Below are 15,692 nucleotides of genomic sequence, written 5' to 3' on the forward strand. Positions count from 1 at the left end.
CCATAGTGATGGGACAGTGATGGTAGTGATGGTGGCAGTATCCCATAGTGATGGGACAGTGATGGTAGTGACGGTGGTAGTATCCCATAGTGATGGGACAGTGATGGTAGTGATGGTGGCAGTATCCCATAGTGATGGGGTAGTGGTGGTAGTGACGGTGGTAGTATCCCATAGTGATGGGGCAGCGATGGTAGTGATGGCGGCAGTATTCAGTAGTGATGGGGCAGCGATGGTAGTGATGGCGGCAGTAGTCAGGGTTTCACGTGCACCGAGCCCTGCGCTGTGCCCTGTGTACAAGAGCATTTCACGTGGCCCCACCTCAGCCCCATGATGTAGGTCCTCACATTAGGTATAAGCAGCAAGCACTCACTCGGGACCTGCCGCAGGCGCAAGAGCAGTTTAAGCCGACATACACCGCACAGGGGCAGGTTTTACAGGGCTAAGCAGTCAGGAGGGCTGCCCTGAAATTGGTCTGGTAGGTTCCCCAAAATGCCGGCCACACTTCGCAGCTTCTCCCGTCAAGAGAAAGTCTATTTCCGCCTCTGTTTCTTCCTTTATTTCTGAGATGGGCTTGTGGCTTGCTTTCACTGGCAGAATATGTCACAAGTGACATTGTGACAAGCTCTGAGCTCCAAGGGTAGGCTTCCAGAGGCCCTGCAGTCTCTGCTTTGGGACTGGGAATGTGGTCACCTCCATGGGACTGGGAATGTGGTCACCTCCATGCGAACGAGCACAGGCTGGAAGATGAGAGACCCACCCCCGCCACCAGATGTCCCGGTGTCCCAGGCATCTCAGCTGTGGCCCCAGATGTGTGAGCCCAGCCAAGAACAGCTAACCCTGCCCAGACCAGAAGGACCACCCAGCTGAGCCCAGCCCAAATTACTGATCCACAGAAAGAGCTAAAAAAAAAACAACAAAAAAAAAAATAGTTCTTTTATGGCACTAAGGTTTCAGGTGGTTTGTCACACACAACAGGTAATTGGTTTACTAGGTGTCCAAATAGCCAACAGCAGAACTGCCGAAGGACTCTTCCAGAGCACAGACAAATTAATAAGCAAAAGGAAAGGACTGGGTGGGGCGCCTGGGTGGCTCAGTCAGTTAAGCGTCTGCCTTTGGCTCGGGTCATGATCCCAGGATCCTGGGATGCAGCCTGACATTGGGCTCCCTGCTCTGTAGAGAATCTGCTTTTCCCTCTGCCTCTGCCCCCTGCTTGTTCTCTATCTCTCGTTCTCTCTCTCAAATAAAGAAAGAACTGGGCGATCCAACTTATGACTCAAATACAAGTATTTGTGATGTCCGCTGGCAACCGGAATGCCAAGAATTCTGACCGGCTGGGAAACCAAAACTTCTGACAAGAACCAGACCATTCTAATACCTAAAAACAAAAGGAGCACTTCTTCATTTCCCTCTTTGTAACAAAATGGACCATGCTCTGCGTGGAACATACCCTCATATGTTTCATAAGATAAAGAGGTCTAGAGTTTCACATCTGTTTTCCTAAAGTCACATGTGTTTTGCTGAAGTCAACCAAGAGATCAAGTTGGATACATCATCCCAAAGGGAGAGGAAATCATGGCTTCGGGGACCAGAGTGGGGCGGGCTGTGTTCACCAACGTGTTTTCCTACCAGACAGAGCTGGCTGACATGTCCCAGTGACCCTTGCAGTCGACATGGCCCTAGCCAACAGAAGGTGAGCAGTAGTGACATACGTCCCTTCCAGGCTGGGGTAGTAACGAAATGAGTGTGCTTTCTCTTGTTCTCTTCCCAACCACGGGGCCAATGGCGAGAAGTATGGAGTCGTGAATGACCGCACGCAGAACATCCTGACCAGAATCACCTGCCTGGTCTGGGCTGTGAGACAGAAAGAAATCCCTTTCCATCAAGCACAGAGACTTTAAGGCTCATCTGTTATAGCAGCTTTGACAGATTGTTACTAATACCTTAACTAGTATAGACTTTCTTAAATGCAAGCCCTAGGAAGAGTTTATGAGCTCAAGTTTCCCGGGTATTAACAGAACTCAATTATTTGATGGGAAATTTGTCAGAGAGCCCTGGCTTCCTTGTTCTACAGTTTGCAACCAACAGGCAACATTGAAAGAAGAAGCAGATGTCCCCTTGAGAAGGCAAACGGCACCATCCCTCAATGGGTGACTCCAGAAGGTGCCGGTCTTCCATAAGGATTTCACTTCTGTCCGTAAAACTGAAGAAGTCCCAAGTGACATTTTTGAGGTTCAGCCTCAGTGACTTACACTTGCTTTTTAAATGTTCTATTAAAGTATATAGTAGGGGCGCCTGGGTGGGTCAGGCGGTTAGGCGTCTGCCTTTGACTCAGGCCATGATCCCATGGTCCTGGGATTGAGCCCAGCATTGGGCTTCCTGCTCAGTGGGGAGCCTGCTTCTTCCTCCTCCCCCTCTCCGCTGCTCATGATCTCTTTTGCCCTGGCTCTCTCTTTCAAATAAATAAAATCCTTAAAAAATAATAAAATGCAGTATACTAACAGAAAAGTGGGTATAAGTATACAGCTCAAAAAAATTTCACAACCTGAACACATCCAAGCAACCAGCACCCAGACCAAGAAACAGAAAATTGCCAGCATTCTAGCAGCTTCCCTCAGTCCCCAACAGTACCCCCCAAGGTAATCACCATCTTAACCTCTATAATTAGTCTCACCTGCTCCTCAACATCCAGTAGATGGAATAATATAGAAGGTATCATGTCTGGCTTTTTTAGTTCCCATTGTGTTTGGGAGAGTCATCTATGTTATTATGTAGCTGTACGATGTTCCTTTTCATTGCTGTGTGACATTCCATTGTGTATCCGCCATTCTGCAAATAGGCAACTAAGGTGGCTTCCTGAATATATTATGTGAGAGGACATTCTTTTCACTCCAGTCCACGAGGGTCCCAATGAACAAAGGCAGGGACTCAAGTGGAGGGACTGTTTATTTTCACAGAGAAACGTGTACAAAGCATGGGGCTCTGCCCCAAACCACGACTATGACATTCACTTACTTCTGAAAATCACTTCAACAGGCTCTAACAAGGGCAATTTGGGGAGGGAGTAGTTCAAACAAAATTATCAGAGCCTGTAAACTAGAAAGTGATATACTCTTTATGAAAATCATAGATCAAGCCATAGAAAACTCCCACCAAAACCCAGATCAGATGACTCGCTCTCTAGAGTCATTTCTCCCCTATGCTATTCATTCATTTGATAGGTATTTATTGAGTACATCCTACAAGCCAGATTTGGAGCTGGGTACTTCAGAAAAAAACCGGAAACAAGACAGATGTGGCTCCCTAGTCTGATGAAACTGACACTCTGGTGGCAAAGATTAAACACTCAAACAGATAATTAAAAAATGTAAAACTGACAAAGGGTTTTGTACAATGGGGAACCTGACTTGGAAAATCAGGGAAGGCTTCTCTGAAGAAGTGACACTGAGCTAAGTTCTGTAGAAGCAGGAGGCAAGTTGGGGAAGAGAAGGGAGAAGAGCATTTGAAGACAGCATTTGAACAATTTGAAGACAGAGCACAGGCAAATGCCCTGGGGTGGGTGAGAGTAGGTCGCAACTGAGGAAGACCAGTTGGGTCTTCAGCAAGAAAGTGAAAAGTGAGTAAAAGGGAGGTATAAGCCAGGTTCATGAGGACCCAGGACAGACAAAGACTTATAACTCATGTTAAAAGATTCTGGACTTGGGGCACCTGGGTGGATCAGTTGGTTGAGCATCCAACTCTTGATTTTGGTTCAGGTCATGATCTCAGGGTCATGGGACTGGGTCCCACAATGGGACTCCACTCTCAGCATGGAGTCTGCTTAAGATTCTCTCCCTCTCCCTCTGCCTGCTTGTGCATTCTCTCTCTCTCTCTCAAATAAGTAAATAAATCTTAAAAAAAAAAAAAAAAAGATTCTGGACTTAATCCTGAGAACAGAAAAGCCAGCCATCCAAAGATAATATCTAACTGAAGTACAAAGAAGTCCCTCCCCACTCTATATGCCAATCCTACTGCCTTAAATGCACTGTTTGGCCCAGATAGAATTATCAATACTCCCAACCATAAAATTTTGCCACACACATTTAAAAAAAAAAAAAAAAACAGATAGCTATCAAAATTCTCCTTTGCACCATTGCCAAAATTCTAAATAATAACCCCCACCTTTAGGGAAGGACGGAACATCTTCAGAATAGGGCTCGCTCATTAAAAATCACCAGCCCCACCATCACAAGGCAAAAGACAGTCCTGCAGGCTTCACCCTCCACCTTCACCCACACTCTTTGGCAGCTTTTTCCTCAACCCAAAAGAGCACGTAAACATTCCATCTGGAGGATGAAGGGAACTCAAAATTGAAAAAGTGAAATGGTCAGAAATCTATTTAAAGTTGAAATGCCATCAACACATTTTCCAAATGAAGACAGCAGATGGGACCATCACAGATCTCGATTCAGCTCTGGAGGTTTCCCACGAATTAAAGCATGGAAAGCCAGGGAACTGTTGCACAGGAAACACTGTTGCTCGCCCGTGTTCCCCTCGCAGCTCTGACCCCAGCTCAGAGTTTCTGGCTCAGACACATTGTAAGTTGCCCCCAAGGCAGCTGCCTTCCCTACGCGAACACATTCATTCTTACACCAAGTCCTTGATTCAGGAGCACTGCCCTTGCCTCCCTGACAGGATCACAGAGTCAGCACCAGACAGGGCCCAGCTGGAGGAACAATGGAAAAAGCTGTTATTTATCAAGGGCTCACCGCGTGTCAGGCAAGGCGCTAAGGAAACACTTGGCACGTGCCCTACAAACGAGATCCAATTACTTCCTTTTATCTTTAAAGAAACAAAAGTGCAGAGTTGAAGTCCTAGGCTCAAGGTTCCGTAATGAGAAGCCAAGATATGAACCAATGCCTTTCTGTCTCCAAAGCACAAATTCTTTGCCGCCCCGTGCAGCATGTGCTCAATTAACACGTGCTGGATAAGTGACAGCAGCAGAGACAGAGAGAGAGGGAGTGGGAGGATTCCTTTCAGAGGAAAAATCATTTCCATGGCCCTCTCCGCCTCAGGATGCAGTGAAGAGAGATATCCCTATTGTTAGAACCATAAAAATAGCCCAGTAACCACCTCCCAAAATAGAACAATCAAGGATATGACTGACACGAAAATTCAAATGCCTCTTTTACGATGTGAAAAATAGCAGCGGCCCTTCCGTGATCGGGTGACACCCCCCACTGCTTCTAAATGGTCATTTCGGTTTCTGGTACCTGCCCTCCAACCCCACAAGCCTGGGATTCCGGGATCTGAGTCACGGCAATCACGGGTTCAAATGTACTTCACGCTCCTCTTTTTCAAACATTTGGCCACGTCACTCACCATCACACATCCCGCCTTAAAACAATGACAACAAGCGCTTCCTAGTCATTGTCCTGCCTTCACAAGGTCCAAGCCCTCCTAGATGACGTTAAGCTCCAAGCGCCACCACTGCCCCCCTTGCACACCCTCCCTCCTGTTCCCTGCATGAGCCCTGTTCTCTCCTCCATGTCTCAACTTGAGCTGTCCTCTGCCTGAAACACCCTCCCCAGCCCCCAGCCTCCTGTCAATCTGGGAACTCCTACTCCTGCTGGAAGATTGTTCCCAAATGTCACCTCCTCTGTGGAAGCTTCTCCACCCCTCCCAGGAGTAAGGATGCCATCCCACACCTCACTGACGTGCCGGAACTAACTCGCCATGTGCCGGTCTCCCCACAAAAGACCAGGAAGCTCTTCAAGGGCATGGCTAGTATCTTAGTTCTCTTCAAAGCACATATTGCAACCTGACCTTATACGTTGTGTTTCTTCTAAGCTATTTATTAATGGCTCTTCTCCTCCTACCAGAATGGAAATTCCACGAAGGCAGGGACTCTGTCTGGTTCACTGCTCTCGTTCTAGTGCCTAAAACAGTGCCTGATACATGGTAGGCACTCAATGAACATTTGTTGAATGAATGGACAGATGGACAGACAGCTAGATGGATGCGGGAAGGGGTGGATGGTTGGGTGAATGAATGGATAGATGAATGAATAATGGAGAGAAAAATGGCTGAGTGGATAGATGAATGGATCAGTGGGTCAGTGTATACATGGATGACAGATGGTAGAATCATGTTTCACCAGCCCAAGGTCATAGAGTCATGGAGACAGAGCAGGATTTGAAATCAAGTCTGTCTGATTTGTGAGGCTGCACTCTCAATTCAATTTATACTATGTATCCAGAAACCCAAAGTCTGGTCACTGGGCGGTGGCAAGATGAAGGAAGAAAGAGTCTAGAATTCCCCCTCTGCCCTCTGTCCCCCAGAGGAATGTGGTTACTGTTGAGCTTAAGTTAATTTCCATCTACTTAGCAAATGCCAAGACTCCTGGTCCAGGTGCGAGTTCCCCTTTTGACTCGGTAGCGCAACGTTCTGCATGGGGCCTGAGGGAAAAGAAGACCTCCAGGAGACAGAGACAAGTAGGACAAAGGACAATGAAAAGGTATCAGCCAACAATAACAGTTGTAATATTAAAAGGTTGACACTCCTGAACAAAAGTTCTCGTCTCTTCCCAACCTTGCCAGAGACTGCAATCATGGTGTCTTTCAATCCTCTGCTACATCGAGCTTTCTTCCAACACCAACCATTTCCAGCAAATGAACTCTCCTTCTCTATTCACAAGAAGAAATAACCAGTACAAAATGAGGCCCAGAGAGAGAGTAGGAAAAAGGGGAGGAGGAGATGGTTTATGGGTAGAAACTGACACGTCCTTAGATTCTCAAAATTGCCTGTAGTTCTTTCATAATAAAAAGTAAAGAACAAATCCAGTGCCTGAATTTGTGTTAGAGAGGCGTTAAAGACGTGTTAGCACCAAACGGAGACTTTCTCCTTGACAAAGTCAGAAAGACAGGAGAGGAATGACAGAGGGTCGTTCTCTGTATGTGATTCAACAGGGCTTTACTGTGAAACTACTTACAAATTATCTTCCAAACGAGAGAAAACACTGCCTAAGCCCAAGAAGGAACAGCCGTAGAATGTCAGCCCCAGACTGAGGGTAAGGAAGGTATGTGCGAGGCAATGTCCTGAGCCCCTAAACACTGACTTTTGGCTCAGATGACAGGCTGTGTTCTGTCTTTTCATTTACTCTCAACCCATCGGCACAGACTGGCTCCTCCACCTTTGAAATGGACTGACTTGTCTGCTGTAAGGGTGACCTCAAAATACAGCCCCCACACAAAAAAGAAAGCCATCTCATTCACTGAGTTACTAGCTGAGAGGAGATGAAATTCTCCGTCGAACTAAGAAAGAAGCCACCTTAAAGTAACGATCTAGTCCTACCAAATAGTCATCTCACTTGGGACCTCGGCACAAGGAAAGATTCATCCTCTCTACGGAACATCACAGAGATAAGATTTCTGTGAATCTTTATCCAGGATATGAGCAGCTTCTCAATTTTTTAGCTCTGGTTCCCTGGCAACTCAGACTTTCTCCAATTACTTCAGAGGATGGGAAGTTATTTGCCTTTTGTTTTCGGTGTTTGATTCTCAAGATCAAAGAATTGCCAACTCCACCCCAATGCTTACATAAGCTAACATCCCCTTATAAATCCTCATGGCATCCCGCACATTTCCTCCAAAGCACGTCTTGAGAGTGTGCTTAAATACTGGGGCAACAATTCATAGAATATCTTCTCTCCCTATTACCTGGGAAGCCCCAGGACATAAGATCTTCTCCAACTCATCCACCCAGTGTATCCCCGCCATTTAAAATAGTTCCTGACACACAGAACTCAACAAACGAATATTTTTTGGAAGGATGGATGGATATATGGAATGATGGATGGAGTAGCAAATATGTAAATTTCCTACCAGATTTTCAAGCACCCGTCACATCTCCAAATGCCACATGTGAGGACCATGGATTTCGGATACTCTGTAACAAGGCCAATGATCTACCTACATAACATCACGCAATTTCAACAGAGAGATAGGATGAGTCAAGTAAAATCTATGATACTAAATCAGATGCCAAAAGTGATAAGAGACCAAGTTCTTGAATGTATCAGCCAGACAGGATGAACTTTTCAGTGGATCCCTCTACCCACCCAAGACTCCACTGGACTGCAAAGTCAAAAGACCGGAGCCAGAACTAACTGGGTTTTAAACTGTACCCGGTAATTTAATCACCTATAGCTGAAAAGCATCAAAAGGAGATGAATATTCTCAAAACTGAGATCTACCAGTGTAGTTACATACGAGTGTATTTATACACATGTGTGAGCACGAGCAGAGACAGAAACAGAAAGGTAGGCAGAAAAAGAAAGAAAGAATAGTGAGGGGCACCAGTAATAAGAATATGTATAAATTATTTTAAACCTTTGGTTCATCCTCTGACCAATTACTTTCTCCTTTCCTGACCCAAGTACACCATAAATGTGTTGTATATGGTTCTGGACAATACATTGGCAGTATCGCTAGTGTTCAGAAATACCATGTTCTTAAAATTAGTTTATAAGAACGTGTGTGTCTCCTATCCACTACATTTCCAAAGGTCGTATTTTCCGAATTTACTTAGAAAGGCATTCTGTTGCCCAGTGACAAAGCTTCCAGCCTGCCCTGAGACCTCTTATAGCTCAAGAGGAATTTACTGCTGCCTCTCCAAGACATCAGCCCTCCTTTTTAAGATCTAGCAATTAACTCACCTAAAGATTTTTATTTCATTTGGGACTTTGGGCCTGAAATCCCACTTCAGGTGGAAAAAATAAAAGTCAAAACATCAAATGCAAAGTCAAAAAGCCTCTGCCTTTTATCCACATAGAACCCTCAGGACACATTCAGAAAAAGCTAAGAGGTGAGTGGAGTTTGACTCACAGTCCTCTGGGATCTGCTTCTGGGAAGGGAGGAAAATGAAATCAGAGAAGCAAACTCCAGGAGTTTGCAACCTGACTTAGTGATTGCACAAAAAAAAGGGGGGGGGGCTCTTTATGATTTTACTGAGAAAGTTCAACCTGAAAATATATTTTAAGTTGCCAGGAAAAACTGTGCCAAAAATAAAATTAACTTTGGATTCAGCTTTGATTGTGGTTTTTGTTTTTTTATTTTATTTTATTTTATTTTATTTTATTTTATTTTATTTTATTTTATTTTTAGAGAGGGGAGAAAGAGAGAGGGTGGGTGGGGAGGAACAGAGGGAGAAGGAGAAAACCTAAAGCAGTCTCCACACCCAGCACAGAGCCCAATGCCCGGCTTGAGCTTCTAACACTGAGATCATAACCTGAGTTGAAATGAAGAGTCAGACACTTAACCAACTGAGCCACCCAGGTGCCCCCAAAATTTTGGGGTTATTAAAGAATAATTTCTATTAAAAAGTTAAAAAAAAACATCTTTTCTGATCTACACAGGAAAGGAAAGAGCTGGTTTACTCATTATAATCATCCCTGCTAGGTCTTCATAGTCAGGAAACTAGTATGCTGGGGTTTTTCTGGGGTGTCCCTGAGAAGTTGAGATCTTTCTCACAAGGAAAGGGTGAGAAAAGACAATCTGAATGAGCCTGGCTGGCTGGGCCCAGAGGCTGAGCAGTGCACACACTGGTGTTACCCAAAGTCTATGAAGAAACACACCTGAGAGGAAAACCTACCTAAATACACGAAAGCAGCCTAGTCATTCAACGACTTCCAAAATGAACTCTGTCCCACTTTGACAGTTTCCTACCATGAATCAAGTAATAATGATCATCTCACTTAGAGTCACAGATACTGACTGCGGATATGTCTCTCACACTTTGGTGCTCACCATAACCCTATGAGATAGTAAGGTACTATTAGCGCCCATTTTACAGATCAGGAAACTGAGACCACTACAGGCAGATGACCTACCCGTAGCTTACAGGGCAAGTAAGTGGCAGAGTAGAGATTCAAATGCAGTTCTATCTGACTCCAACCCCATGCTCTGAATTCTGAATCTCTAGATTTTGCCTCCCTATTCCTACTAAAGTTGACTTCCTTTAAAAGAAAAAGTTCTTCTCTCTGCCAAACTGCAAAAGTTTCCTGGGGTAAGAGTCTAATTCCAGGGGCGCCTGGGTGGCTCAGTTGTTAAGCGTCTGCCTTCAGCTCAGGTCATGGTCCCAGGGTCCTGGGATTGAGCCCCACATCGGTCTCTCTGCTCAGCAGGAAGCCTGCGTCTCCCTTTTCCACTCCCCTGCTTGTGCTCCCTCTCTCGATGTGTGTCTCTCTGTCAAATAAATAAATAAAATCTTAAAAAAAAAAAAAGTCTAATTCCACCCAAAGGCTTGTCTTCATTACAACTAACTCACAAAGGAAGGTTCTAGGGTCCTCTAAAGAATGCCATAGAGAAAAGACTGCCTTGCTTCTCTGAGGGGTCCTACTTCTCATCCAGAATTTAGTCAATTTCATAATAGGGATCCTCAACCCCAGTGCCCATCACCAGAAAAATACTTTTTTTTTTTGAAGATTTTATTTATTTATTTATTTGAGAGACACACACAGGACAAACAGGGGTGGGTGGAGAGAAAAGGAGAACTAGACTCCCCATTGAGCACGGAGCTGAATGCAAGACTCCTCCCCAGATCCCCAAGACCATGACCTGAGTGGAAGGCAGATGCTCAACTGACTGAGCCACCCAGGTGCCCCATCAGAGACAGTCTTAAACTACCTCACAGAGAGTGGTTTTATAGAAAATAGAGTGGTAACAAAAGGAGAGAAATCCTGTGGCAGTCAATCTAGAATGTTGCCCTCTAGCAGTACAAAAGCAAGGAAATCTATTCTTAGGCACACAGAAATCCCTGGTTTCCCATGGTTGATAGACTTCCCGTCTTTCCACCCACAACCCATCCTTGCATCCCCAATTTCCATGACAACACAAAGGAGGCTTGATGTGTTCCCTGCCTTCGAATCATGCTATGTACCTCCTCCCCAAGGATGGCACAGACTATATCCCCTCGTCCCTTCAACTTTTTTTCTGTAAGATTTATTTGAGAGAGAGTGCGCCCGAGTGCAGGGGGGTGGGGCAGAGAGCCAGGGAGAGAGAGAGTCTTAAGCAGACCCCACACTGAGCATAAGCTGAACACAGGGCTCGATCCCATGACCCAGAGATCATGACCTGAGCTGAAATCAAGAGTCTAATGATCAATGGACTTCACCCAAGTGCTCCTCCTCTTCTACTTCAAACGGAACACCCCCCCCCACCCTAACTTGTAGCCAGGAACATGGTTACCTGAAATTAACATTACAGGGTCCACACACCCCTGTGTAGCAAGGTGCAGGTGTATGATTAAGTTGTAGCTCCTGGTGTCTAGGCAGAAATATCTTGCAGCAACTTCCAGAAGTGACAGGGAGCATGTGGCCTTTGCCTTTCTTTTACCCTTTCCTCCTTCCCGCTGCCAGAAATGTGATGTGATGCCCAGATAGTCTAGCATCCTTCTCGGACCAAGAGATAAGGGTCATTCCTGCATGGTGGAGCAGAAAACTGAAAGGAACAAAGACCCTGGGCTCTGGACCACTGATGTAGGTGGGAGAACATAACCTTACCTATTCTCTGTGAAATGTGGATCCCATTTTAATCAGGTGCACTTTTTTTTTAAGATTTATTTATTTAGTTTGGGCACAGTGAGAGTACACGTACACGTGGCAAGAGAGAGTTAGAGGGAGAAGAGAGAGAATCTTAAGCGGGCTCCATACCCAGCATGGAGTCCAACATCGGGACTTGATCTAACCACCCTGACATCATGACCTGAGTTGAAACCAAGAGTCAAACCTTTAACTGACTGAGCCATCCAGGTGCCCCTACTCAGCAGCTTTTTTGAGTAGGTATTGTTATTGGGCCCATTTTATGGACAAGGAATCTGAGCTAAACAGGATGGCTGGGAAGTCACGAAGCCAGGAATCAAACCCACAGAGACCTACCCCTGGCTTGTACAGATGTCTGCTACCCCACACTGCCTCTCAGGGAGAGGAGACAAAGAAAGGGAATTAAAAAAAAAAAAAAAGTACTACCTCTAAAGTTGCTTAAATTTGATTAAAAACTTAAATTCTGCTGCACTTTCACTACACCAGAAAATTCCTACCACTTTCCAGGAGTTGAAAAAACAGAATCTCCTGCCATCACCTACACATTCCAGAGTGCCTGACTTCCCCAGGCAAGAGTAAGTGCTGAGCAGGGGGGAAAGAAAGCAGCAGCAAAAATGTTCAAATTCACCCCTGACCCCAGCAAGTGACAGAGACAGAAACTGATTCATGAAAGTGAAAGGTAACCTCAGAGATCATCTATACATTCCAGCACGAAGACACCACTGGTCTAATCCAACTGTTTGCAACGGGGTTCTAAGCTGTTGACACTTTCAAGGGATTTGGGCAGACCTGAAACTAATGTAACAGTGTATGCTAATGATCCTTCAGGTTCAAGTCCTCGGGCGCAGAGCACGAGACTGGGGCTCCCCATCTGGGTAAGAGAGGCTGGTCTTCAAGGTTCACTGGACGGGCCAAGTCCTCCCTGGATCGCAGGTGAGGGAGGGAACCCACCACGAGTCTCAGAAGACAGCAGTGCCACACAGCAAGCATCCTGTGTGGTCGACAATGCCACCCACACCCACCAGGGATCATTTGACTTCTCCCAGGAGGGCGGAATGCTACACCAAAACAGACCCAGCTAAGTCACGTCTCTGACTCTGGAACGCTTAATGCTTTCTTCTCCTGATCAGACCCAGCTCCCCAGGACAGCAAACGTGCCCCTATGACACACCCCAGAAATGAGACATTTTCCACCAAACTCAACCACACCTTGCCAAAAATTGGGGAGAAAAAAACAAACAAACAAACTCTCCAGGACTGAAGTTGCAAACTCAAATGCCTACAGGAGCCAGACCGGAGGGAAGCAGGCCCGGTTGAGGACTGGGATGAAAGGGTGAGTGCGTGCCCCCGCTATGAAAATAGCTCCAAAAGATTGCTGCAACAAGAAAGTGGGACCAAATCTTTGCAAACTTGAAGCTGGAAATTCAGGTATCTGTGTAAAATCTCCCGGTTCTAAATGCTGACATCAAATTCAAAAAATGTTTGACAGCCTAAGGGCTGAACAAGGCCACAGGTAATCTGACCCTGGAGAGTGGCGACCAGAGCCGGCCAAAGGCCACCTTACACATGATTAAGTCACCACTAGGTTGGACCTCTCTGGCTGGGGTCAAGGATCTCAAAGCAGGTGTGAGGACCCAGGTAGCCAATCACTTGGAGTCCTTCCTGTATGCAGCCAGAAGCTAGAAAGGGCAAATTTAAACTAGTGTCTGAGAGGCACCCCATCTGGAAAGACCTCTCACAGAGAGGGAGGCGGCCCAGGGGACAACCACAGTCCCCTTTCAAGGGGATGCACCATATGCAGACACAGCGGCCACCTGTGGAGACTTCTGTGAAGCAGGGGAGGAAGCAGACCCTTACTCTGTGAGATGAGGAAAGGTAAGTAAGAAGGAATTGAGGAGGGGTCCTCCCAAAAGTGGCCCCTGGGCACACGTCCTCCAGAAGCAAGACTGGCCAAGCAGGATAGGCTCAGGAGACGGGATCTGACTCTCCTGCTGCTGGGAAGGAAGGAAGGGTGCTTGCCCTTCCTTGGCAGGTAGAGCTTCTGGCTCCACCCACCTTTCCCGGGTGGAGCATCACTACCCCCATATACACACACCCCTTCAAAGGGCCTTTGTGTGGTGGTGCTCTCCCAGCTTGGCAGGTCACTCTGACAAATGTGATTCCTTCGCTCTCTGCCTAATTCAGTCACTTCTAGAAAGTCTTTTTCACCATCTCTTCCCAGAAAGGGCATTCCCAGAGCCCCACAGCCTACCTTGGCACTGGAATCCTTGCTTCCCGAAGCCCCTGCAAAGACAGAAAGAGGCATGTCAGGGAGCTGGAGGGGCCCAGCCACCAGCCGGTTTCCCCACATCACCCCCCTTCCCCGGCCCCTCTACCCCAGGTGCAACCTCCTAGCCACAGGCGGGTGCCCAAGAGTCTTCCGCCTTTGGGGGAAGGGGCCGCTGGGAGGTCGGCTGTAACCTCCACCTCCCCTCAAAAGGCAGGAAAAAGGAGGCTACGACCACCAGGTGGCGGGATGGGGGGAGCGTTTCCGTCGCGGGGAGTTGGTGGGGGGGGAGGTAGCAGGCGGGAGATCTGCCCACAGAGATGCCCGAGTACCTTCGGGGAAAGAAAAGAGTTAAAGACGCATCCAGGGGGAGGATGAGAGAGACCCTGCGGCGGTGGTGTTTCCCGGGGAGCTGGAAAGAGAGAGAAGGCTCCCCAAGCCTAGAGGGACGGGGTGAGAGCTGGGGGAGAAAAGTCCCCGCAGTGATGTGAGGGGGAAACTGAGCAGGGGGAACCCTGGCCCGCAGGGAAGCGCAGTAAGAGATAACCCAGGGCGCCACGGCGGGAGACACGGAAGGGGAGGAAAGGATGCCCCACGCCCGCAGGGAGATAGAGAGGACACCCAGGGCGCTGCCCCCGGAAAGGAGGGGAGGGGATGCGGGCACCATGAGCCCGGAAGGAGGCGGGGAGACGGGGAACCCCGGGCGAGCGGGCACTCGCGGTGCTGCCCTCCCGGGAAGGGACACAGCCACCCCACGCTCCCGGCAGGTGGAGAACCAGCCCGCGCCGCGGCCCCGGGGCGCTCCGGAGGCGGCCGGGAGGAGAGCGGGAAGGAGGCGCCCCGCGGCCGGCCGTCTGGGGCCGGGGAGGAGGAAGCCTCAGGACTGTGCAGCCGGGCGTCCGGAGCCGGGAGTAGGGGGACGCGGGGTCGGACGGTGCTCGTCCCCCGCCTCGGGGGCGCAGAGAGGGGGCCCCGCGCGCGGCGCTGCCCTCGGGGCCCCGGAAAGGTGCCCTGCGCCGGCGCGCTCTCACCAGATGAAGTCGGTGCAGTGGCTGCAGAAGGTGGGCTGCTTGAAGAAGCGGGCGGTGAATTTGTGGTTCTTCACCTCGTGCACGTTCTTCTGCCGGAGGGCGCCTTTGCGGGCGAAGCGCACGGTGCTCTCCTCGCCCTCGCTCGGCGGCGGCCCCGCAGCCGGGTCAGCCATCTTGCGCGCGGGGAGCGGGAGCCGAAAGGTGTCGGCCCCGGGGCCGCAGGACCGCGGGGTGCGGGCCCGGGAAGCGCGCGAGGAGGCGGCCGCCGCTGCCGCCCGGGGCCGCAGGCGCTTCCGCTGCGCCGGCTCTGGCCGCCGCGGCGCGCGGAGCTGGGGCTGTCACTCGCCCAGCTGCCGCCGCTCGTCCAGCTGCGCTTGGCACCGCTGGCCCCAGCTGCGGGGGAGGGAGGCGGAGCCCCGGACAGGGCCCGCCTCCTTCATTTGCATCGCGCCCAGGCCCCGCCCAGCGCCGCCAGCTGCTTTACATATTGGCACCCCGAGGCTGCCGGCCTCCTAGCGAAGTGTTCAGAGCCGCAGCGCTGCGGCGCGGGGACTGCAGCCTGCGATCGTCAGACCTGAGCCTCGCCCCCTACCCGCTCCTGGGGCCCGGGGTTACATTAAGGGGGTGAGCACCTGGGATGTGACCCCCAGGGGAGCCCGGAGCGGAAGGACCGACGGGGACTGGGGGGGTGGGGGGGTGGCAAGGGTGGGCGCGATGGATTCCATCCGGCCTCTGCAGAGAGTGGTACCCAACCACCCCGCATCCATTCCATTGGTCATTCTGCACGCGTCTCTGGGAGGGATGGGCTCCCGCTGTCACT

The 15,692-nt window shown here is 49.1% G+C and overlaps 1 protein-coding gene across 2 annotated transcripts in view; it reads right to left on the bottom strand.

The window, feature by feature from the left end:
* Positions 1-15,091, bottom strand: part of LOC111162208 (protein kinase C beta) — a 356,652-nt gene extending 341,561 nt beyond the window's left edge. For both annotated transcript variants that reach the window (XM_022526438.1, XM_022526437.1), the window contains exons 1-2: positions 14,873-15,091; positions 13,827-13,858 (exon numbers count right to left, since the gene is read on the bottom strand). In XM_022526438.1, coding sequence (XP_022382146.1) covers positions 13,827-13,858; positions 14,873-15,045 — 205 coding nt within the window. In that variant the 5' untranslated portion in view covers positions 15,046-15,091. The remainder of the gene's footprint in view (positions 1-13,826; positions 13,859-14,872) is intronic.
* Between the last annotated feature and the right edge of the window lie 601 nt (positions 15,092-15,692).

The sequence above is a fragment of the Enhydra lutris genome, unplaced genomic scaffold (assembly GCF_002288905.1).
Source record: "Enhydra lutris kenyoni isolate GAN:26980312 unplaced genomic scaffold, ASM228890v2 scaffoldscaffold90, whole genome shotgun sequence".
Classification (NCBI taxonomy): Eukaryota; Metazoa; Chordata; class Mammalia; order Carnivora; family Mustelidae; genus Enhydra; species Enhydra lutris.